This window comes from Urocampus carinirostris, chromosome 1 (genome assembly GCF_059441175.1).
Source record: "Urocampus carinirostris isolate Australia breed hairy pipefish chromosome 1, RoL_Ucar_1.0, whole genome shotgun sequence".
Lineage (NCBI taxonomy): Eukaryota > Metazoa > Chordata > Actinopteri > Syngnathiformes > Syngnathidae > Urocampus > Urocampus carinirostris.
The window spans coordinates 66,820,061-66,845,926 of NC_142349.1; the positions used below are offsets into that span (position 1 = coordinate 66,820,061).

The 25,866-nt window shown below is 40.0% G+C and overlaps 2 protein-coding genes across 3 annotated transcripts; both read right to left on the reverse strand.

Annotated features, from left to right (window-relative positions):
• Positions 1-25: 25 nt before the first annotated feature.
• LOC148376612 (mucolipin-3-like) lies at positions 26-11,531 on the reverse strand. The gene is made up of 13 exons (XM_088349033.1): positions 11,273-11,531; positions 11,047-11,214; positions 9,551-9,704; positions 8,826-8,907; positions 8,657-8,753; positions 8,478-8,577; positions 8,301-8,413; positions 4,202-4,351; positions 3,984-4,085; positions 3,787-3,909; positions 2,114-2,320; positions 324-521; positions 26-290 (listed from the first exon to the last, which is right to left on the reverse strand). Exons 1-12 carry the CDS (start codon positions 11,498-11,500, stop codon positions 372-374), a joined length of 1,674 nt encoding a protein of 557 aa, XP_088205159.1. The 5' UTR covers positions 11,501-11,531; the 3' UTR covers positions 26-290; positions 324-371.
• Positions 11,505-24,938, reverse strand: bcl10 (BCL10 immune signaling adaptor). Of its 2 annotated transcripts, XR_015852186.1 has the most exons (5): positions 24,685-24,938; positions 20,810-21,098; positions 18,759-19,215; positions 11,910-11,947; positions 11,505-11,531 (listed from the first exon to the last, which is right to left on the reverse strand). XR_015852186.1 is itself a non-coding variant. In XM_088349051.1 (4 exons), the coding sequence occupies exons 1-3, from the start codon at positions 24,733-24,735 to the stop codon at positions 18,800-18,802; spliced, it is 756 nt and encodes a 251-aa protein (XP_088205177.1). In that variant the 5' UTR covers positions 24,736-24,938; the 3' UTR covers positions 11,505-11,531; positions 18,794-18,799. The 2 variants fall into 2 exon arrangements, 1 of the variants encoding a protein (XP_088205177.1); XM_088349051.1 differs by lacking the exon at positions 11,910-11,947 and having other exon boundaries at positions 18,794-19,215.
• Positions 24,939-25,866: the final 928 nt, after the last annotated feature.

Genomic DNA, 25,866 nt, shown 5'->3' on the forward strand with positions numbered 1-25,866 from the left:
TGGGCAAAGAGTGATTTCACGCGCGTGCTTGTGGTTTTCTTTTATTCTAGGATGAAAATAGTCAAATGAAGAAAAGGTGTGTTTTAAATACGGTCCAAAAATAAGAGTTTATTCAAACGTGTCTAAGAAAGCCACATACTTGTACGTGCCTTACAAGCAGCTTGACAGAGGCTCAGCCAGAAGATGGCATCAGCAGGTAGAACATTTTCAAATTACGGACAGCACCTTTAAGTAAAGGAAGTGTGTAAAGCAGAGAGAGACAGAGAGAGAGACAGAGAGAGAGACAGAGAGAGCGACAGAGAGAAAGACAGAGAGACAGAGATTTAAAAAAAAAAAAACAGTCAAATGATCCTTTCAACAATCAACGGCAGTCAAATCTTCTTCCTGCAGCAAAAACAAGACCCGAAGCAGCACGAAAGAGGCTCTTCGTCCGTTTGATAGCGTCCCGACTCTGGCTCATCTCTGCATTCGGCTATGAAGGCCTGAAGCTGGGATGCAGGCGCCTTTTCTTGCTGGTGGTGCTGAAAGCAGATCAGTATGAAAACCAGGTTTTTGGTCATTCAAAGTTTAACTTACTCTTTGCAGGGTTCGTATACTTTTTTCATGGTCCAATTCAAGCACTTGTGAATGACTTTCAAAGCCAATTCTCCATTTTCCCAGTAGAATTAAAATATTAAATACAGCGCAGATCAAGAGAACGAAAGCCTAAACTTTTCAAACCCCAAACTAGCCCCGACCTTATTTTGGAACCCTAAAATCGATTTAATATATATGTATAGCCCTCAATTACAAGGAGTCTCAAAGGGCTGCGCGGACCAAAGCAAAAACTACTTTTTCATCTCTCTCTTCCGCCTCTCTTTTTTCTCTCTATCTTGTCTCCTTTTCTTTGCCCATTTCAGTCCCTTTTCTGTTCCCTTTCTTCCTTTCTCCATTTTCCACTACAGTGGAACCTCGGTTCTAGACCATAATCCGTTCCAGAACCCTGTTCGAGAACCGATTTGTTCAATCACCGAAATCAATTTTCCCATTAAAAATAATGTAAATCGTTTTAATCCATTCACACACCCTGGATGTTTACCATGAACGTTTAACGTAAACATGAAGCTAACCCAGGCTAATCGTACGTTCGCGTTAGCGTAATCTTCCATACGAAAGATTACGCTAACATGAACGTGTAAAAATAAAATAATCAGGTCGTTTACAAGTCATTTAGCACCCGGGTCTCTACAAGTGGCTAGCGCTTCATTGGAAAGGGGGCTCCGTTCCAACACCCTGAGAATGTTGGGCTCAGTTCCAACACCCTGAATGTTTACCTGAATGTTCAACGTAATCATAGAGCTGACCCAGGCTAATCGTACGTTCGCGTTATCGTTATCTTCCGTACGAAAGATTACGCCAACACGAACGTGTAAAAAAAAAAAAAAAAAAAAGATAAAGAAAATAATTATGAATAGGATTTCTTACCTTTGTGGTGGTCAGCAGAAGGTGCATGCTGTATTCCCTAGCAAGATCGGAAACTCGCACACCTCTTTCATATTTAGCTATTATGTCTTTCTTAAGGCAATAGTTGTACGAACAACTTTTCTTTTTTCACCTGTCCTGCTTGCACCGACCTTCTTCGGAGGCAAAGTTAGGGGCTAAAACGCTCCGTTCACCGATATCAAAAGCGAAAGCAAAAAGAGGCGAGTGCGCACGTGATAACAGTTGGTCACGAGGGGTGGGGGCGATCTACCGCCGTTTAGCGTACGCACTCCCGCATTACCAGCGTTCGAACTCCGAATTTTTGACCGAACAGCGAAGCAAGAATTTCTCGAAATTTTGGGTCGAACCTCGATTTGTTCGAACTGAGAGGCGTTCGAAAACCGAGGTTCCACTGTATTTTCATATTTTTCTTTTCTTTTTGCATTCTTTTTTCTCTTCTCTCTCTTTCCTACTTTTTATCTCTCTTTTGCTCTCTCTGTCAGGCACCCGGGAAGAGACAATATGTAAGTTGTACGCTCGACGTAAAAGATGGACGCCCCTGGCGTCCGGGCAAACGTTATTTCAAAGAAAGCTTATAGTCCGGATTTTATGGTAACTCATCGGAAATGTGTTCCTGCTGCGCTGGTCTTACCTTAATGGTCTCGTAGGTGTCTGTGATGAGCGCGATGAAGAGGCTAAGCACCATGTAGATAAAGAGGGAGATGAAGGAGTAGAGGTAGAGGCGACTGAAGAGCCAAACCATGTAACCGTGGTCGGGCATCTTCAAGAAGGTGGCGTACATGTCGTCACCGTTGACCAGCGAGAAGAGGCACTCTGTCACTTTGTCCAATGTTCGGAACTGGGACAGTTGAAACAAGGGCATAAATGCTTAGAGGCAGTTTCTTCCCCAGGGGCACCACTACCCTAAACAAGCACGCAAAACTGCTTAAAGATAGATTTTGCGAACATTTGGGAATTTCTATTGCGGTTAAATGTAGTATTTATGTTCATTGGACTTTTTTTACGATACACTATTATTATTCAATATTTTTGCCTATTCTGGCAGTCATTTCTTCAAGTCTTAATTACGTGTTTGTCACGGTTGCCATGGCGCCCAATTGGCCCCGCCCGTGTGGCGCCAGCTGCGGCTCATTGACAGATTGGCTTTCCTTTTATTTCAAACTCAGTGCTCTCATTCTTCCTTGGTCAGCCCATCAACAAACCTCTGCCCCGCAAGACGTGGGTTCTGACTCGTTCCTTTTTTCCTGTTGGTATTTCCAGTCCGGTATTGTTACCGTTTATTTTTGTCCTGTCTAATATTGGTTTCCAGTTTTGTTACCGTCTATGTCCCTATCTACCGTTTTACGTAAGTCGAATGGTCGTAAGTAGAGTAGCGTCTGTATATATACTTTTTTATTTTGCTGATTTTTAAAAAGTATTTCTGAATTTTTACTTTGTATCCTTTCGTTATGGGTTTTAACGCACAAAAATGCGTTTATCCGAGGAATCAACTCCTTGCCCTGAAGAATTCTCCTGCCGGCGTGATGAGGGGGCCCAATTGTGGATGCAGAGCCGGAGCTAAGGCTAAGTGGCTAACAGCGTTATGAGTCTTCGGTACCGTCCGTAATCATGGTAAATGTGAGCTCTCTACCAAATAAGGCCGACAAACTGGCTGTGCTGGTGAAAAACATCAAAGCGTACAGGGAGTGCAGTTTGCTGTGTTTTACGGAAATGTGGCTCACGTCTAGCATCCTGGACGCTAACATGGAGCAATCCGGAGTTACCCGGCTTAGCGCTGTTAGACAGAGACACAAAAGCCTGCGGGAAGCGGAGAGGAGGCGGACTCTCTATCTACGTGAACACGAGGTGGTGTAACCCTGGGCACAAAGATTTCCATCTGCTGCAGGGACGTCGAACTTTTGGCCAAGCGTGTGACCTCATCCGATCCGCTGTTGCTAAACTACAACACAGCACCCCGAGGCCATCCTGTTAATCAACAACAAAAGGATACTGCCGGAAGTGTGTATTTCCCTACGGGGATGAATAAAGTATCCATCTATCTATCTAAATATATAGTCTTGTTTTTTTAATGAATATTTATGTATGTTTCAATACTTTGCTTTCAATTTATAGTTGAATCTTATCTTTTTTCCCTTAAACTGTTTGATTTATAAAACATGTTGACAATTCCCTACTACATTTACCAGTTGTGTGGCATCACATGTTCATGACGGTACTAAATCAGAAATCCTTTCGGGGGAAGAGATTCCAATATGTCGCATGTGCACCCATGCTAAAATCTAGTGAAGCATCACGAGATCTTACTTTCTCATGGTAAGGACCAAGCACGATCCAGCCGCAGAAACAATAACCGAGGTAGATCATAGCAGCGCAGCAGCAGAATCGGATCACGTTTGGGAACGCAGCGCTCAAAGTCAAGATGAGGATCTGTCCAAAAAAGAAGTTTACCCTTCTCACAAAAGCTCTCATTTTGCCAAAAAACTGCACATTTTTAATCTTACGTTGTATTTCTTGAAGAAACCCAGGTACCGTATCACACCCACCCACACCATCAAGGTGGCAGTGCCCAGCAAGATGCTGCACTCGTCGTAATTCGTCATGAACTAAAAAGAAAAAAAAATCTCGTAAGAAACGGCAATTAAAGATCAAGGCCATCAAATGGAAACTTGGGGACCTTGACAATATTTTTTAGCATCCCCGCTAACACGCGAAAGCACACCTTGGTCTGTATTCCAATCTTGAAGGCTGAGCCGGCGATGGTCAGAGTGTCGCTGAAAATAATGAGGATGTACCAACCGTTGACAAATTCCATGCGGTCGGACATTGTCACAATTTTATTGTAGTAGGCGTGAAAGAAGGTGTTAAACTCCTGCAGGGAATATACAGAATCAGTAAAGTTAAAAACAATGTTTTCAAATGTTTTCAAATGCTGCGATTTTTTTTATTTCAATTGAAAGTGCGCGCATTTTATTCCTTCTGCACACAGGTACACATTAAGAAATTCTACTAGTGTTTTCTGTAAGCAAGCTTTATCAGGCGCAGCATAATACGACTTTTGTGAGTAAATAACATAAATCAAGTCATGTTTATTTGTATATCCTGTTGTGGTAAATACACTTGCATTTGTAGAATAGATTTGCATACATGTAGAAATTTAGAAAGACTTGCTTACAGTTGTGGGAAAAGGTCGGGTAGACATCCTTGAAGATACTCTTGGCAGACATTAAGTTTCCTTGAAGATAGCGTGCAAGGGACGGGACGCTCTGTACTTGATACGTGATACAGGACCACCTTTTGGGGTGTAATCGAAGCTTAATCGTCGCTACCAGCTTTAAAAACACTGTCATGTTCCCAGCTCTGTGAGATCTTCATTGACGCATCAATAAAAGTTGTATCTCCCTCCTCGAGGCTGGCTCCTGTCCATTTTTCCTTATCCACTTATGAGAAGACTTTTCTCTCGATTATCGAACCTCCAATTTCTCCAACAATCCCTTATCACAAAGAGTCTCAAAGGGTTGCACAGACCACAGATTATTGCAAACCACAGACTGGTATGACACCATCCCCTGATCTAAAACCTACATGAGGGCAAGGTAAAACTCAAAAACCTCAACGTGAGGTAAATGAAGAAACCTTGAGAAGGGACCACACATGAGGTAATCTCCCTTCCAAGATGACCAGGTTGCAACGGATGTTGCAATAACAAATAATACACAGATATTGTCAACCTAAAATATAGGTTATTCATATGCTATAGAATTAACATAACACAATTCTAGACTTTGGATTACTTTCTATCCTATGGTTATGGGTTTTAATGCACAAAATGCGTTTATTCGGGGAATCAACTCCTTGCCCTGAAGAATTCTCGTGCCTACGTGATGAGGGGGCCCTATTGTGGCTGCAGGGCCGGAGCTAAGATGAAGGCTAAGCAGCTAGCGGCGATATAAGCCTTCGGTACCGTCCGTAATCATGGGAAATGAACTCTCTACCAAATAAGACCGACGAACTGGCTGTGCTGGTGTGAAAAACATCAAAGCGTACAGGGATTGCAGTTTGCTGTGTTTTACAGAAACGTGGCTCATGTCTAGCATCCCGGACGCTAACGTTGAGCTACCCGGCTTCAGCGCTGTTAGGGCAGACAGAGACACAAAAGCCTGCGGGAAGCGGAGAGGAGGCGGACTCGCTATCTACGTGGACACGAGGTGGTGTAACCCTGGGCACAAAGATTTCCATCTGCTGCAGGGACGTCGAACTTTTGGCCTAGCGTGTGATGTCATCCACTCCGCTGTTGCTAAACTACAAACACAGCACCCCGAGGCCATCCTGTTAATCTGTTAATAATCAACACAAGGATACTGCTGAAAGTATGAACTTCCCTACGGGAATGAATAAAGTATCTATCTATCCATCTATCTATTAGAGATCAAGCACAATTTCACTCTCACTGGATAATTTTACGCCATCAAAAATTGTATTTTTGTTTATTCTGTCTTTTTAGTCATGTTGCAACAAACATCACATCACAGAATGAACAAATTACCTGAAGAAAAAACAGGGATGACAGGTTGAAGCCAAAGCTTATAAGAGGCCCGGACCCAAAATAACTTTGGACGCTTCTTCAGAGAAGCGTCCTTCTTGTGAGACTTCGGAAGCAGAATGTATCCTATATACTTTTACTATACAGACAATTGATACACATAAACTCTGACTTCCTTGCTGAAAAGCACAAGTGCGTAGGTTAATTTCTTCGGGACAGTTATGTTTAATGTTCTGCCCCCATGCCACAAATGCTACAGTTGTATCCATCCATATATAGTGGACGCCACAGTTATATCCATCTATACATAGTGTAAAATCTATGCTTCTTGCATGCAGCACACGAACACACATGGCCCAGCAATGAAGCACACTTTTAAAGTGAGAGCAAACAAGCATGGTGTACTTAGTTGATTTTGGTTTTGTAAAATAATGAAAATCACCATTTATTAAATGTCAAAAGTTAGAATAATATAGAATAGAAAACAATTTATCGTCATTGAAAAATATCAAATGCACATCGAGACACAAACGCAGCATCCTGAAGAGAAACCAAAGAATGAAATACCACAGTGCTTAAGTGTTCTACAGCAGTGATAAAGAATTAAAAGAATAAGTAAATACCAATAATATAAAATTAAATATATAAAATACAAATAAAATAAAGGACTGAAAACAGTATTGCACAATCCCTTCTTGTAACCATTGTTTTTGTTGAGTAGAAGCTATTTTTGAATCTATTAGTTTTTAAGTTGATGGTCGTCTACCTGAGGGGAACAGCCGCTGAAAGAATGTTCAGGGTAGAAAAATGTTCTTCACAATTTTCTGAGTTCTCTTAACACAGCAAGTTTGGTACAGTTTGTGCATGCAACACCCCAATTAGTTTGCTCACAAAAGTCATGTACAAGGGCTTATCTGATAGTTACCGGTCCTGAAAACGATTCGATCGGATTGTTCCAATCAGCAGCAAGGAAAGAGAAGGCAGTTATCTGATTGGTTTGCATGCCTTTACATGTAATCGGGTGCTTGGTAATGTAATACCGCAAAGTACAGCATTACCTCAGTTATCACAGAACCCCCGTGAAACGTGAAAATCAAGTAGAAAGTAGAAACATTTTTTTATTTATTCCCCAAGATTTTTTTTAACAGGCTCCGCTAATTGTTTTACAAATAAAAGTAATGTACTTTATAAAAAAAAAAAATAACTTTTCTACTGTCACATTATAATTTTTAAAATAATTTTGATATTTTTTGCACAACTTCAAGGACCCGATCCACTTCACTTTACATGATACTTTGCCGCCAGCATGTAGATCACAGGAGTCAAACAGGCGGCCCGCGGGCCAGATCAGGCCCGCTAAGGGATTGAATCCGGCCCGCGAGACAACAATTAGAGAAGCGTAAGAGAAAAACAAGCGGCAGGTTGAAATATGTCAACATGATGTTGCCAAAGCCAGGTGCCTCTCACAAAGACACTGTACTTGTATTTATTTCTCTCTCTCTCTCTCTCTTTCTCTTCCACCCCTTTTCTCCCACTCTGTCTCTGTCTCTTTCACTCTCTGCGTCTCTCTTTTTATCTTCCTTTGTTGCTCTTTGTCTCTTTCTCTCTCTCTCTCTCTCTGTCTTTTAACCTCTTTTGTTCCAACTTCTTTTTTTCCTTTTCTCTTTCTCTCTTCATACCTTTTTCTTTTTTCTCTCCTTCTGTCTTTCTATTTCTCTTTGGATTTCTTTCTTCCTCTCCCTTTCTTTTCCCCCTCTCTCACGACTTTTTATCTTTTGTTTCGCACACTCTCTCCCTCTCTCTCTTTTTCTTTCTTTGTCCCACCCTCTCTTCTTTTCCCTTCCTTCTTTCTCTTATTTCTTTATCTCTCTTTTTCTTTCTCTTTAATCTACTAGTCCGGCCCCAGACAGAATGTTTGTTCTATCGTGTGGCCCCCGAGTTAAAATGAGTTTGACACCCCTGATGTAGATGTTGTGGAAAACTGCACTTAACTTCCGCTTCTGCGCTACAAAAATCAAACATTTTTCAGAAAGCACCAGGGACCCATTACGGAGCGCCAAAGAGCCGTAAGTGGCTCTTGATGAGGTCCATGTTTGTTGGCGATAGCAAGCATCTTCCTGAATACGATGCACGATAAGTATCTGTGATGCAGTGAACCAGCGATGATCAAATCGGAAACTAGTGAGGTGTCTTTGTACATATTTATCCGTGGAACCTTTCAATAGGAAAAATAGGTGATGCTCCGAGGACATGGAAGCCAATGGAATACTGTACTCACAAATTGAAGCTGGATGCCATTGACGACAGAACGCACGCAGAGGATCAGGGAGGTGAAGCAGGCGAGGATGACCGCAGAGTCAAAGACAAGCAGGAGGTAGTCGTTCTTCCCAGCTATAAACACAAACCACTGGTAAACTGTGGACAAATTTCCTAACAAAACGCCATCGGATCTCACAAGCGCCCTCCACGTTCCAGTCTCTACACTCGTTGATGCTGACATTGTTTCTGACACCAACTTTAATACTCCCGCTATGAGCGTGGTTGTCAAAAGTAATCTATGGTTAAAAAAAATAAAATAAAAGTATGTTAGTGCAATTTTCGTTGGCTTTATGAATCATGTCGGCGGGAACCGACCACCACATGGAAGTCGTAACAGTCGGGGAGCTCGTGATGCCTCACGGTCTGCAAATTGATTGTTTTCAAAGTGAAGTAGATGTTGACTGACAGCAGCCTGGGCCCCAAAAAATAAAAAATCTAGTTAGCAGGCAATTTCTAAACAGGCCGTGATATAAATCTTCATCACCTCCTAAAATCCAGAGAGAAGTTGAGGGGTGTCGTCAGACTTCTATTATCCAATGGCAGCACAGGGTAGATGGAAAAGCAATCTGAGTATAAAATCACAACATTAGTTCCTCTGATAAACATCTCAGCTTCTGCTTTTTTGTCAAGATTTTCCTAAGGTGGCCATTACTCAGCTCCAGCATCCCCGCGGCCCTACTGAGGATAAGCGGGAATGTGAATTTCCCTTCAGGGATGAATAAAGTATCTATCTATCTATCTAAGGCGAATGAGATGAGATGAGATTTAGAAAATGATAATTATATCTGACATAAATTTCCAAATGTTAAGGATTATTTTATTTTTCCTTAAAAAAGTTAAAAATGCTAATATTCAGTATTAATTTTCTTATTTTAGAATAAAAAAATCATTCCAAAAAATGTAAAAAAAAAAAAAAAAAAGGAATTGAGGTTAATTTACTCATTTCTGATCTTATTATTGCAAAAAAACAACAAACTAAACATTAAAAAAAATTATCTGCAAACTACCAGTTCAGATAATTCTTACCATGTTTTTCCTTATTATTTTATATTTTTTTAAGAGCCATTTCAGAGAATATTTCAGAGAATCTTTCATTTTTTTCCCCTTTTAACTGTATTTTATACAACAAAATAATAACAAATACCTACTACAGTACTATGTATCAATTTAAAAAAAAATGTTATTGTTATGTAGTAAATAATTTAGTACCAGTATCAATGTGCGGATCAATGTAGAAAGTCTCGTTTCCGGGGTCGATATCGCTGTTCCTATAAAACTCCTGGCAGGCCGACAGGGGCGTGTACTCGCCATCGATCTTCTCGTAAGCCAGATTGCCAACGGTCAAATTTTGGAGATTGATATACTGCAACAAAAGAATACAAACAAAACCTGAAAGATTGCTTTTTTCACAGAGTTCTCATACATTTTTTACATAATAAGACAGGAGAACCTTAGAGAGGGTCATCAACACAGCCCAAAGAATTATCTGTTGCCCAGCCTGGATGACATAACCATTAGAGTAGAGCTGACAACATTATAAATATCCTCTCACCCTAGCCACTGTGAAAAAATTGTTGCTAATGTATATATAAAAAATAAATATCTGTTTTTTTGCACTATTTTATTATGCACTGACCTTATTTTTTTATCTGAAGTCTTTTGTTACCGTATTTTCCGCACTATAAGGCGCACCTAAAAGCCTTTATTTTTTTCAAAAACTGACCATGCGCCTTATAATACAGTGCGCCTTATATATGGATCAATATTAAGTCGCAAAGTCTTGCAAGTAAAGCAAGCAGCCGCCGACTAGTCGTCCGCGGTGTATGCTGGGATACATATGCCGGCGTTTCATTTCCCAGCCAATGTGTCAATCATCATTTGAATCGATCACTACTGGCTAAAGTTATTCGGAGGTAAAGGAGGCGGATCCTTTTTATCATTTACAAGCTCGCATAGGCTAAAGGGGCAAAACAAAGCCTGCAATTGGCCGAAAAAGATGAATGTGAATAGCAAGTTTTGGTTGTCTACGTCATAGATAAATCATGTATTCTGTATTTGTAAATATTTTACTCTCCTGGATTTACTACACTCACGGATATAAGAGGACCATGGTTGCACATTATTATTAAACGCAACGACTTCGGTGAGCTACTCCGGCTATATATTTTCCCAGTATCTTGTTTCAGAGTGATATCGATGTTTCTGTGATGGGTCTTTTTTAAATTGAACTCAATTCCAAGTGTTTATTGTCATATGCACAGTAAAGTTGCGAGCGAAAAATAAAATAGAAACTAAGGGATAATTGGCATTTCTTGAATCCCAAGACTTTAACCTTCCGAATGATATTTGGAACGATGCATTTGAGTGACATCGTACAGACACTGTTTCCGTATATGTCTGAGACACGTATTTGCTTCTTTGCAAGCATTCGGAATGTTAAGGGGGTAATAAGTTTGACTGAACTATCTGACTGTTTTGTCGACGTTCCCATTGTAGCGCCTTATAATCCGGTGCGCCTTATGTATGGAAGATATAGGACCAAAAACTATTTTTTTGGGGGGTGAGCCCTATAACCCGGTGCGCCCTATAGTGCGTAAAATACGGTACATGTTTATCTGGGAGTTCTTCTATTTACATTGTGAACAATGGAGACTACCTTGTAATCAATGACTATTAATTCGGATTCAAAATAAATAAATAAATACCCTGTCGATGATGTAATAGATGTGGTCGTAGACATCGGACTTGGTATGCAAAACGTGGCCTCCGAGTCGGTGCTCCTTGTATCCCTTCAGGAAGAGATGTCGGAACGTCATCAGGTTTTCGTCTTTGAAAGTGACCATCATCTCGTTGCTGAGTCCGAACGAGACCAGCTGAAGAAGAAACACCAAGATAAGAGATTGCCCATGAAAAGTGTTTGGACTGCCGTACCTGGACGGTGATGAGGGCGATTTTCAAGATCTGCAGCATTAACTTCCACGGCTTCCGTCCTCGGGCTTTGTACTTCTGACAAGGGTTCATGAAGAAATACTTGAGTCTGCGTCTCAGGTCCTCCACCACCCTGGGGTCCATGTTGGGGGTGCGGAGGCTCCATCTGCAGCGGTCAACGGTTCGCCTCTCGTCCGGGCGAGGTCCCAACAGGGGCTCGGACTCGTCCATGGGTCCCAAGCGCAGTCGGACACCGTCTAAGCTTCGAAGACAAAATGCGGTACAGGTTTAAGACTGGCTCCATCATTCCTGTCATTCTGATGTTTATCAAACTGGTTTGCATGTATGAACTTTCACCGGCCTTTCAGAAAAGATAAGGTTCACTTCAAATATCTAATTTGAAATCCAAGCATATTTTCATTAACATTATACTATAAGTGCTCCATAAACACTAAAATCGGCAATGTTATCGTATAAATGTCTAAAATACAGTAGTTTATATTCATAATTCCAGTATTTAAAATAAGCAAATGCAACACACCAGAGCAATATTAATGATGTTGCAAAGCATTAACCATATGAATGTAGCGACAATGCCAGTATCCTAATAATATAGTAGTAATAATGATATAGCACTTACCGATAAGTGTCAGTTCATCCACAGGGCATCACATCTTCCTGTGGAAATACGCTTTAAGCGCCACGAAAATGACTCTCATACTTCTGTGTCATGTTCAGCTTTTCCAGTTATGGAATTTCCAAACAACATTGAGAAAAAAGGAGGTCACATTTTGTCAAAGGAAGACTCCAGACTATTTCGTATTCATTTACTCAAGTTAATGAGTTTTATTTGTTATGAAAAAATAGCCAATACACAATATTGCACTCTATATAAAAATAATAGATTTTTACCTCAACAATTTTCAACTGTAAATTTTTGTGCAATCCGAAACTGCTTCATTCCAGTGCGTCTTTTGTGTTCAATAACAACAACAATGATTTGTATTGCTGGAGGCAAAAAAAGATTTAAAGTGACAGTGTGTAATAGGTCATCACGGGAATCATTGTACCTTAGTGTTCATTAGAAGAAGACTATGGAAGCAGAAGGATACAACTACATTCAGGGGCCTACTTAAGTATTTTTTGCGAAAGCAAGGATGAATGGCAGCTCGTGACAGGACATGAAAGCTGATATTAATCCCAGAGGACAACAAAAAAGACCAAGTAGTGAGCTGGACACACCCAGAGTGTCTCAAAAAGGCGAACAGCAGGGGTTAGTCAGAGACGATGTAAGCGCAGGGTTCAGGAACCTACGGCTCGCGAGCAAAATAAGGCTCTTTTCATGAGTACCGTAAATTCCAGACTATAAGCCGCTACTCTTTCCCCAAATTTTCAACCCTGCGGCTTATTCAGTGATGCGGCCAATTTATGTAATTTTTTTTAAGGCAGCCGGCGGCGCTCGAGTATATAAGGTAAGATTTAGACCTGTGGAATGTATGCGCCGAGAAGACTGCAACTCCTGAGCGTAAACATACCCTCATCAAACCTTCACCGTACATATTGCATTAAGAAAGGCTCATAGCGAAGTTTTCAAGCTATAGGCAATCAAGCAGTCCAATATAAAAATGGAATCAGAGCTGCTGCACGCATGGTATTCCATGTGAGCGTAATGCTGGCGTGAAATGGGATGAGGGAGGATGGTTCGTCATCAACATGAAAAAGTCTCTTTCCAATTCGGAAAAAGCAAACTCAGATGACGTCATCTATAAGTAGGAACAAGATGATGGTTTACCGCCATTCTTCCAAATATGGTATGTATTTCCTTAGCAGGCTCGTTTGAAGGAAAGCGAGCTTGTTGTTAGTAGCGTGAGGCTACCTGCCAAAGGCACGGTTTAGGATGAAAGTTATATTATTATTATTAAAGCTTTGAAAACTCTCTCGGTGTACCGTCTTTCTTTGTAAATATGTGTAGTATGTATTTGCAACTGTATATTTTTGTAATCTATTTATTTGAGACACTTATTCCGAACGGGCCAATTAAAAAAGAGGGGCAGAGCAAATGCGGGCAGATGGGAATTCTGGACTGTAAAGGCGAGTTTTGGTGGACACGGCGGACAATAGTGGATATATATTTTTCCCACCCTTACCTTTGGAAATATACCCTTTTTTTCCTTGGATTACTATCAACGGGGCACCCAGAATCTGCAGGTTTGCATCAAACATTAAGTACCTATATCATCCTACGTTCATTTTGGGGGCCGTGATATTTATACTGTGTGCTTCAGTGAAGGACATTTAGTTACAATTGTTTAATTGATGTTGAAAATGTCAGGAAAAAATGTTAAAACGTCATATTGTCACGTCATATTGTCAGATATAACAAAATTGCGAATATGCTTGATGGCTGTTGAGATTGTCGTGTCTGTTTTGCTGCTGTTGGTGTCGGTGGATTTGTTCAGACCAAAAACAATCGACTTTGGCCTGGACGGATCTATTGACACTCACAAAGATGTTGTATAACGAAATTGTGAATATGCTATTAAGATTTTCGAGAAGGGTTGTTCAAACCTCACATTGTGTTTGCTGTTAAACGTCATATTGAAATATAATATTGTGAATGTGCTTGATTGCTGTTGAGATTGTCAAGAGGGGTTGTTCAAACCTCACACTGTTTGTTTTCTGTTATTAGTGTCAATATATACAAGTGCGGCTTGTGTATGGACAAAATCGGTTTTCCCCTTAAAATGTGATGGGTGCGGCTTATAATCAGGTGCGCTCTATAGTGCGGAATTTACGGTACATATGGATCCAGGCTTCCTACAACAAAGGGCAAGTTACATTCAGGACTTAATGTCCATTCGATCAAATTTAAGACTAAGTCGACAAAAAAAAAAAAAAAAACACAAATTTGTCTTGCACACAATACATAGTGCCTCGTACATATTACCTGACACAGCTTTTAGCCATGGCAAAAAACGTTCTTAGGTCAGCCACTTCTCATTGAATTGACACTTTCCAGGCATGGTCCAAAGTAAAAATATCTGTCCGAAGTTGCTATGTGTACTGTGGGTGGACCTAAGACATGCGTCTGCTCTGAAAAGCCCGACTGAAACCACATCAATGTTTTGATAATTCCGTTCTTGTGGTCACACGATGTTGCGACAAAAGTAAATCGGTGAATTAATAAAAAAGACAATTATTAATTCTACTAAATCTTTTTAGTTCAAACAATTAAAAATCTCGTTAATGTGTTTACAGTTTCAAGACTTTCGAAAATTGGATTGAAGACATTTTAATGCCAATTAGGGCCTTATTTTTAGACCAATGAATTTAATGTCTTTCAAGACTTTGTAAGGATCTGCGGGAACCCTCGGATAGAAATAAAATTCAAAACACCAGGCCCTACTGTGTCATGCCTAGCTTTGAGACGTGTGATGCCTATTGTGGTATATGTGAAGCATCGCTATCGAGTCATGGTTAAGTGCGCTATGTATAGGCCACAATCTTAACTACAGTTCACAGTCAAGTCTTGCTAAGAAATCCTTTTTAGAGACGCTCATTAAACAATGTATGTTCACTGTTCGGACACTTCATAATGAAAGCCCATGGAACAAACTGTAAACACCCAAAAAGGCCAGCCAAGCACCCAGAGTAGTTCAATTGGCTGAGTGGTAGGAGTGGATAGATTTGATTGGGAGAGCGGTAGGGGTGGGCGGATCTCTAAACACACAAACACGCTCCCGTCTCTTTGCACGCGCCCAGTGCGCTGAAGGGAAATAAAGCCGCATACTTTTCGTTAGCCGTATTTAGTGACTTTTTTAAAACTATTGTGACAAAAATGACGATCAAAATGAGCCTTCATACTCTTCAGTAACTGTAGGAGGAAGATTAATCTTAAGTTATAACAATAGATATAACACACAGGCTCTGGGTATTAGTAATGTTTGATAGATTTTATCAAATCATCAAACGTCACGCAGTGAAATAAAATGCGATGAAGAATTAGCTTTTGTCTGTAGACTGGGTCGGATGGTTTTGTTGAATTTTTTTGTTTAAAATGTATGGTGTGGCTCTTTCTCGAAAAAAATCTAAATCTTTTTCTGTTATGGCTCTTTAAGTCTAAAAGGCTCCCGACTACTGGGCTAGCAGTAGAAGCTAATAAAAAAATAACAGTAAAAGACTGCAAAAGGAAACTGGAATTCATCAAGCATATGGATCCTGAATCACAGAGGTGAGGGACACTGAAGGATGAAGCAGGCTTAGCAAACAATAATAGCTGTTGCAGCTAAGTGGCTATCATGATTAGCTGGAGAAGGAAACAGTAGAAAAAAGCCAACGATGGATAAATCACACGTTTTTGCAACTATTACACGCAGGGCTCAGCTGTGGAAGGTGAGAGGCTGTTAAGTGCTAAAACCACCACCAGGATTCTCTACATTCGCATTGTTGAGCAGGCATTTATAGTTAGCTTATTATTTCAATCAATAGTTTAGTTTTAATGGATAAAGTATTTTTTTTTCTAAATAATACACACTTTGGGCTTTAAGAATTGAAAAGAAAGACATTTTACATGCTTCAGGGTACAATACAGTGTAGTGACTACAAGTTTAAACATGGCTTAAACAATTATTTGGGGTTAAGTACACAATGTGATGTAGTACAATCCAATTCTAACACTAATTTCTTTCTATATAGGCTTCTTTATATATACATAGATACATTTATTGATACACACCCGTTTCTACAATATGTGGAGGCCCAATAACTGCAGGTTCAAGATTTTAGTAGGTCAACATGAGTATAAGTCCAGTTATAAAGACAAGTATTTATATTTTATTGCAATATGTATTCTGTGTAGCACTATTTAGATATTCTATATAACACGCTACAGTGGGCATTTGTATTCTTTTTGCTTTATTATTGTATTCTACTCAGCTCAGGGATGCTGCTGGAAATGTGAATTTCCCTGCGGGGATGAATAAAGTATCTATCTATCTATCTATCTATCTATTTATATTAGAGCTGCAACAAGTATTTTGATATATGGCAATTTTTTGTCGATAAATGGGGTGCCATCAATTTTTTTATCCATGAAAAAAACCCCAACCCTGACATGAAATTACTGTTTTGGCACAAAAATTGCAGGAATAATCATGTCAATCTTCCAAATGAACTGAATTACTCTCAAATGACCAGTTCTAATAAATCCCAATAAAACATGCTTTTCAGAATTGTTTTTAATTAAAATATGAACTTTCCAAAATGGTAGCAACCATAATGTTTCATCTTAATTCAACACAAATCTAAAAGGTATTTTACGATAAAGACAATAGAAACTGGCCAATATTTAGTGCGGAGAACCTGCAATTTTTGTTTGACTTTATTATTTTGTTTTTCAACACAAGGATACTGCTGGAAGTGTGAATTTATCAAATTGGAGTGCTTGAAATCAGAAACGCATTAAACCAAAACAGTATTTAATTACTGTATTAATTAATTAATCATAGAGGTGAGATAAATAGATAGATATAGAGATAGACAGATAGATAGAGACAGAGATAGATAGAAAGATACTTTATTCATCCCAATAGGGAAAGTCACACTTCCAGCAGTATCCTTGTGTTGAAAAATAAAATAATACAATAAAATAAAAATTGCAGGTTCTCCGCACTAAATATTAGCCAGTTTCTATTGTCTTTATCGTAAAATACTTTTTAGTTTTGTGTTAAATTAAGATGAAACATTCTGGTCGCTAGCATTTTGTAAAATTCATGTTTTATTAAAAAAAGTTTCAGAAAAGCATGCATTTATTGAAATTTAAGATATAGAATACAAAAATACCCAATATAACGTTTTCCTAGTATTTAAATAGTGCTACGGAAAATACACACTGTAATAAAAATAGGGTAATATGCAAATGTGGGGTTGGGGTTTAATGTGGGCTTTTACTCCCCCGGGTGGAGTTAAAGAGCCTCATGGCATGAGGAAGAAATGATCTCCTCAGTCTGTCCGTGAAACAAGACTGTGACAGCAGTCTGTCGCTGAGGCTGCTCTTCTGTTTGGAGATGATGTTCTCGAATATAAGTTTGTGTATTTCCAGACTTTATGTTGATGCTACCCTAGTTCTTAAAGTAGTTGTTATGTCATGCTGTATTATAGTCCGGTGTGACTTTCGTATGGAAATATTTCAAAAAAGGCTACTTTTGAAGGTGCGCCTTATAATCCAGAGCATCCTGTAGTAGTCCGGAAAACAAGTTGAGTCATGTTTATTTGTATAGCCCTTATTCACAAGGAGTCTTATCTCCGCACCGGGCTGGGACAGAATGGGTCGAATTTAAGCAATGTTGCGACGATGGGAAAAAGCTGTTCTAGTAATATATTTAACCTGTGTTTGGAAGGACAGATTGGGGTCAAATGTGACATCTACTGTAATGCACTACTCTCCTGTATCCCAAAGTCCAAAATCAAGGGCCTTCAGCTGGTACAAAATGCTAAGACAAGAAAGTTTGATCACATGACCCAGATTTCAGCTAACCTGCATTGGCTCCCTGTTGGCTTAAGATGTAATTTTAAGGTTCTGTTGGTAGTATACAAAATCATGCATGGACTTGCTCCCTCATATCTTTCGGATTTAATTTCCCCCTATGTTCCGGTCCGGAACCTTCGCTCTGAAAACGCTGGTCTACTAGTGATCCCCAGAGCCAAGAAGAAATCTGCAGGTTTGATAGCGTTCTCCATTCGGGCTCCGGTGCTGTGGAATGCTCTTCCCCTAAGATTCGAACTGCAATTACAGTGTAAAAGTTTAAATCTAAGCTTAAAAAACACTTCTACTCTATAGCATATGAATAACCTATATTTTATGTTGATAATATGTGTATTATTTGCCCCGATGTAGGTTTTAGATCAGGTGATGGTGTCATAATAGTCTGTGGTTTCCAATAATCTGTGGTCTGTGCAGCCCTTTGAGACTTTTTGTGATTAAGGGCGCCACAAATAAACATGACTTGACTTGGACTGAGTCACTCTTGGGAATATTACATTCGTCAATATTCAGACCCGTTTTTAGGAACAAGTCACAGCATTTAAACGGACCGATAATCAAGACTTTGGTCTTTTCAGAGTTGAGGCGCAAGAAGTTGAGTGACATGTATCTTTTGATCTCAGTGAGCCAGGCCTCCAAATTTCCACAGTTGAGTTGGGCCGATACCTCCATCGGTAAACAAGGAAAGTAATGAATGGTCTGCAATTTATGTCAAATTTGATCAAAAATTAAACTGGTTGTTACTTAATTAGTCGTTGCATCTATGATATATCCTAACATAAATAATAAATTATTGGAATACAGATGAATATATTGCTTGGTATGCTACGGTTATAACACGAGAACCTAGAAAAGAATCACCACATGTCAATCACATAATGAGTGAGCACTATTTTATACCATAATGAAAAGCAGCTGCCCATCTCTTTATGGTAATGGAGAGTGTACCTGGTGATTGGTCCCTTTAAAGTAAACCGACTAACCCGAGGTTAGTAAACGTTGCTCCGATTTGGAGCTGGAGCGAGGCAACGGGAGCGAAGAGGTTGGAAGTTGGGGTCCCCTCCGCTGCCAGTAGACCCGGCGTCTAGATTGGAATGTGATCGTGGCGTCTGCACCTCCTTTACCTCCTCTTCATCCTCTTCTTCAGGTAGGACAGGAGCTCCCGGGTCTCCTGGCTTGGGTAGACTGGATGAGGTGGCGGCCGAGGCCACATACATTGTGATTGTGCCGTTGCTTGGCAGGGAAGGAGTGCTGGGGAGAACCCCAACATCTGACATGGAGGAACTTTCTTGTGCGTCCGGACGGCAAACCAATGTGGAGTTGTTTGAGAAAGTACCACTGAAAACCTCCTGGGTGGGGCAAGGACTTGTGGTACTGATCTTCGGTAAGGAACTGGAAGCTGCAACTGCGGAGGAACAAGGAAACATACATGGGTATCTCGATGAATTAGGATATTGTAGACCAGGGCTCAGGGACCTATGGCTCAGGAACCATATATGGCTCTTTTCATGAGTACATATGGCTCGATAAAAATGTGTTACTTGCGCAAATTCCTCCTTAGCAGTCCAATCCTATTGAGCTCTATGTCGGGTTTGGTGTATGCATAGCCGAAGCTATTCTGTATAGGTATTTTGTTCGATCGAATATGTAAGGGCATAATTTTACCTACAGTTTACAGTGAGGGTGTCACACCAACATACCCCATTTTGGCTGTACATTGTTATAGAATCCTTCACATGGAAGCTCAGTAAATAATGTATGCTTTATGATAAAAACCCACACAACAAACTGTAATTTCCCACAAACACAAGCCAAGCACACCGATCACTCCGATTAAGTGACCGGTAGGGATGGACGGAGCTATGCAACACAGAACGTTCCCTTCTCTCTGTGCTGAAGGGATATACATCCATAAACTTTTCGTTTGCAGTTTTTTGTGACATATTTACAAAAGAACTCTGATTGCACCCTGTTTTTAAACCATTATTTAAGCAAAAAATGAAGGTCAAAATGAGCCTGAATGGTCTGAAGTGACTGTGGGAGGGAAATTCAATGTGATATATCTGTTGATATGGGATATAGACTCTGGTATTATTATTAGTTGATAAATTTGATCAAATCATCTCACGTCACACAGAGAAAAATAATGCGCTAAAAAAATGTATTCCCTGGAAAGAGTGTTTGTTAAACATAATTATTTAAATGTGAGTTACTGGTGAAGCCATTAAGAGTCAGAAATATGATAAATGATGCAAATAAGAAATTCATCATCTGTTTAAGATTTTCTAGGTACCTCTTAAAAAGAGCTCCCACGCATGACACACATTTGCTCTCGGCCTCGCTCTGCGCAGTAGTTAACTGAGGATTATGGATCGCAGCCGAAACAGAGCAATTTAATTTAGGTGGGCAACAATGTTACACTTAAGCAGCCCGAACAAAAAAATCATGCATTCCGCCTACCCCTTCTCTCATCAATAATTGACCATGGATAATGGATCGCGGGCACGACATTGCATTTTATTTTAGGTGGCCAGACCCACACGTGTCCCGACAAAAGTGCCTACTGCCGGTCCCCGCGCTTATCAGTATGGGACTGGCAATAATGGATCACAACCGCAGGGGCGCAGATCATTTTAGGTGAAAATAAACGCAAAAAAAGTACCACCAGGCCCACCGAAAAAGCACGCTGGCAGTCCCTGTTTGAAACGATAAGCGACTGGGATAACAGATCCACTAGTGCGGTTCACTTTTTGGCGGACACCATGCCACAAAACGTGCCGCCAAGGCGTCAAAATGCACTTTGCCAGCCCCCACTTGCAGCAGTATTGGATACGGGATAATGGATTGCGGAATTTTATCAACTTGCGAGGAATGCGTGGAACCTCTTAAGTCCTGTGTGTGCTCATGTGCAAACAAATGTGGACCTAATATCAAATTTAACAAAAACACTGTACACTAATAACTGACAAAACAAAGCAAGTAAGATGTGGCCTCCAAACCTCTGAGGGACTCTAACTTCTCATTCTTGGCCTTCTGCACCTCGTCCGTGATTTTTTGGATGACGAAATTTTGCGAGCGCAGTTCCCGGATGGAGTCGACCAGGACGTCAAGTCCACGAGGGTTCTCGGTGAGGATGTCCAGCAGCCAGCCCGTCCTGCCCGTCTGCGTGCTCTTGCTGTTGATCTCTTCGGCGTCGTCCCGGGTCAGAACCCGGCGGGAACGAAGGTAGTCCAGGTGACACCGGGCACGGATCTTCTGGCAGAGATAAGGCCGCATGCGGATCAGGACCTGGCAGATGTCGGTAGAGATTTACTTCTTTTGCTATGCTCGATTAGGACTGTAATAAAAGATTATTTTAATAATCGATGAATCGGTGGAGGATTTTTTGGAGTAATAGATGAATCGGATTTTCAAAAAACACATTTCAATGATCTGATCTGAAGTTTTGGACGGATAAAACAACAAAACAACAGAATATTCTATGATAAAAAAACTTAAAAAGTCCAAGTGATTGTCAAATAAAAAAACAAAAATACATATCATTGCATGCTATACACCTGCAAATATTTAAAATACTTATTTAGAAAGTACAAGTCAAGCCAAGTCATGTTTATTTGTAACGCCCTTAATCACAAAGAGTCTCAAAGGGCTGCACAAATCAAAGACTATTGCAAACTAGAGACTATTATGACACCATCACCTGATTTAAAACCTACATAATACACATATTATCAACTTAAAATATAGGTTATTCATATGGTATGGAGTAGAAGTGTGTTTTAAGCTTAGATTTAAACATTTCTACTGAGGTTGCAGATCGAATCTCAAGGGGGAAGAGCATTCGGAAGAGAGCTGTTCTAGTAATATTCTTCACGTGTGTTTGAAGGGACAGACCTAAATTTTTGACTGAGTCACTCTGGGTGATATTACATTTGTCAATGTTCAGAGCAGTTTTTGAGAACAAGTCACAGCATTTGGAGATGGACCAATAACATTTCGGTCTTTTTAGAGTTAAGGCGCAAGAAGTTGAGTGGCATCCATTATTTTATCTCAGTGAGGCAGGCCTCCAAATTTCCACAGTTTATTGAGGCAGATTCCTCCATCGGAAGATATAGTTGAGTGTCATCTGCGTAGCAACAGAAACTGACATTATACTTGCGAATAATATCACCTCATGGAGGCATATAAATGCTGAAAAGAAGGGGGCCAAGTACTGAACCCTGCAGAACACCACAGGTAACACGAAAGGGCTCAGATGTCATATCACCATATTTAACACAGTGCGTCCTATATGATAGGTAGCAGCTGAACCATAAGAGGACGGTTCCTGAGAGTCCAATCCATTTTTCCAACCGTTCTAGTAAGATATTATGGTCCACAGTGTCAAAGGCAGCACTAAGGTCCAGCAGCAGCAAGAGTGATGAAGCGCCAGAGTCCATTGCCAATAGAAGATCATTGGTTACCTTAATCAGGGCTGTCTCAGTAGAGTGGTTATCCCTGAATCCTGATTGGATTGATTCAAAAAGATTGTTCTCGGATGTGAAAAACATTCAGCTGCTGTGCCACAACTTTTTCAAGTACCTTAGAAAGAAACGGTAGGTTTGACACAGGTCTATAATTACATAAGCTTTTTTAAAAAAAGAGAGGCAAGATCTAAGGAAAATGCGAGTACTTTGTCGGATGTGATCTTATTGTTTTTATACAGCACTTTTTGAGTTGAATTTTGGTGCCTGAAAAGTGTTATATAAACAAATTTGGATTTGGATCAAGAGAAGCTCTTGCATCGCCCCCTGTCAGACCAAAGTGCTACTACAAGGTTTACACCGGATCGAAAGGAAGTTCAATGCACTCTCTTCTTTGCATTGAAGTAACGTGCTGAGTGCCGCGCGACACAACGAACCGATGATATAATTTGTTGCCAACATTTTCAATAATTGATTTTATCAATTCAATGTTGCAGCCCTATGCAAGATAACCGTTCTTCACCCCCACCAATATTGCTGATGGATAAAATCCTGCTTCTGGAGACCGATTCTCATAAATTGTAACTTGGAAAGTGCTTAATGTGTTGAGAAGAAAAAGCAAAACATTAAAACACAATCAAAATCCAATATGTTTATTGTTTTCTTTATCAACTATTACAATAACATTATGCAACTTAGGTACACAAAAGCTTGACTTTATCAATCAATGCGTCAATACTTAGTTTGTTAGTAATAACCACAATGACAAAATATTTTCACGAGCAGCATAACACTGAGATATAGCTATTGCAGAGAGGGCATATGATGCGTTCGTTTTGTGATAATGCATCACCTCTGCACATTATACAAGAGAGGAGGTAGGGAGGGAGAGAAAGATATATATATATATATATATATATATATATATATGTATAAGGGGGTTTACAAAGTAGAGAGAAAGCTGATCGATAGAGGTGAGATAGATAGATAGATAGATAGATAGATAGAGACAGAGGTGAGATAGAAAGAGGTGAGACAGAGGTGAGATAGATAGATAGATAGATAGATAGATAGAGACAGAGGTGAGATAGAAAGAGGTGAGACAGAGGTGAGATGGATAGACATAGGTGAGATAGATAGAGGTGGGATAGATAGATATATAGAGCTGATATAGATAGAGGTGGGACAGACAGACATGCGACAGATAGAGGTGAACAGATAGATAGATAGATAGATAGATAGATAGATAGATAGATAGATAGATAGATAGATAGATAGATAGATAGATAGATAGATAGATAGATAGATAGATAGATAGATAGATAGATAGATAGATAGAGGTGAGATAGATGGATAGAGGTGGGATGGATAAGATATAGATAGAGGTGGGATGTGAGACGGATAGAGGTGAGAGATAGAAAGAGGCTAGAGAGAGATAGAAAGAGGCCAGAGAAAGTGAGACAGAGAGGCTAGAGAGAGAGAGAGAGAGAGAGAAATGAAATGATCTGAATTTATATAGCGCTTTTCAAGTCAAAGCGCTTTACAATGTGCTTTACATTTCCTAAAAGCAGCCTTGTATCGCAGCCATGTAAGACGCTAACCTACTTATTGGGGGTATTAAGGGTTCAGTGTCTTACCCGAGGACACTTCGACATGTAACACGGACACGCCGGGATTCGAACTGGGATCCCTTGATCCCAAGACGAACGCTCTACCTCCTGAGCTACTAGAAGGATAGAAAGAGGCTAGAGAAAGAGAAAGATAGAGAAAGAAAGAGAGAGAGAGAGAGAGGCTGGAGAGACAGAGAGATAGGGAAAGACAGAGAGAAACAGAATAAGAGAAATGGTAACAGAAAGAGAGAGATAGAAAGATTATAGGGATCTTCAAATCAAATTAAGAACATTTGTCTTTTTGTTTCTGTTGAAAATATAGGATTACTTAAAGATGCATAAGAAAATATTGACTTATTTATCCAATTACCGTATTTTCCGCACTATAGGGCGCACCGGGCTATAGGGCGCACCCCCCCAAAATAGAGACAGAAAGACACAGAGAGAGGCTAGAGACAGAGAGAGAGAAAGAAAGAGAAAGAGAATGAGAGAAAGAGAAACAGGAGAGAGAACGAGACTAAAGAGAGATATAGAGGGATGCTAGAGAGAGATATGATAGATATTATTTTTAGACTAATTGCATTTAGCACACTTGTATTGTGTTGAGTTGATTTCACTCTAAAGGAATACATAAACAAATAATGTCAGAAAGGCTCTTTGTTTTTGACCCACATGTCTCCCAAATCTCACATTTACAGAATCTTTGTCACACAGTATTTTACCATCGAAAAACACTTTGGACAAACTTTGAATAACTCAACATTCTGTCAGGTATTTGGGCTGGGGAGCTGGAATACTCACGTCTTTTTTAATTTCAGCCATTTCATCTTCTGTGAGTTGAGGAACGTCCATCCTGGCTACGATTTTAAATCAACAAGTACTGTTTTTAAAAACAAAACCTGACGACAGGAGTTCCAGTAAAACGCAAATGGTCGCGAAACAAAATTTGGCATGGAGTTGTTAATCCCGAAATGTTGTTTAGATAATGTTTATATCGCGTTAACGATCGATGATTCACTGATTTTTGGGAGTTACCGTCAAGTTGGGGGGGAAACCCAAACTTCCTGATTAGTAAAGTTTACGTCGCCTGAAGATGACGTCACATGTCAGTTGAAAATGAAAGGTGCATGTTTTGTTTTCAAACGAAACTGCATGGCAATAGGGTGTAAATATTATCAATTGAGATGATATAACAATAGCAATGGCGTTTTGAAATGATTTGCTTTTGTTGGACATATTATGTAAAGGATAGCCACATTCAATACACAAAAAGAAAAGAAAATCCTTCCTTTTATACCAGTTAATACACAATGAAAAAGGGAAACCAGATTGCAAAAGATGAATTGTGTGCGTTTAAAGTATTGTTGGAATTCTTACTTTATCAATACACACTTACATTAGTAATCTGACTCCAATTTCTGACCTTCCCCAAACCCCACTCATCCAACAATACGTGCGCTCGTTCTGCAATAGAAAGGTATCAGGAAGCCGGCATTTCACACACCAGTGGATTTATTCCCAACACACAAATCTAATACAAGCAACTGGGTCTCGGGTCCCTCTCAATACAATCTTGTGCGTCTATGTTCCCACCAGCAGGTGCACCCCCTCCGAGTAGCCCAGCATTAATTTTTACTATACAATATGCAAATAGCACAGCAAAAAACATCCTAGCATAATTCTATTGGCTATGTGTACATTGCATTTATCCTTATCTCACTCTGATTGGTCTTTCCTCCCCAGCAGGATCACGTGTTGGCCCCTTCTGGTTGTGGTTGCAGGCCTCTGAGTCATCAACCTGTTCGGGTAGTCACCGTTTTGTTCTAGAACGGTTTGTTCTAGTTCTTGTACCACACATCCTGTTTCATCCATCACGCGCTCATGCAGATAAGCAGCATCCTCTAACAAAACACTCTATGCTTGTATTTTGATTTTCCTTTATTCCCTCTCATGACCTCAGAAAACTGAGGTCATCACCCCTAC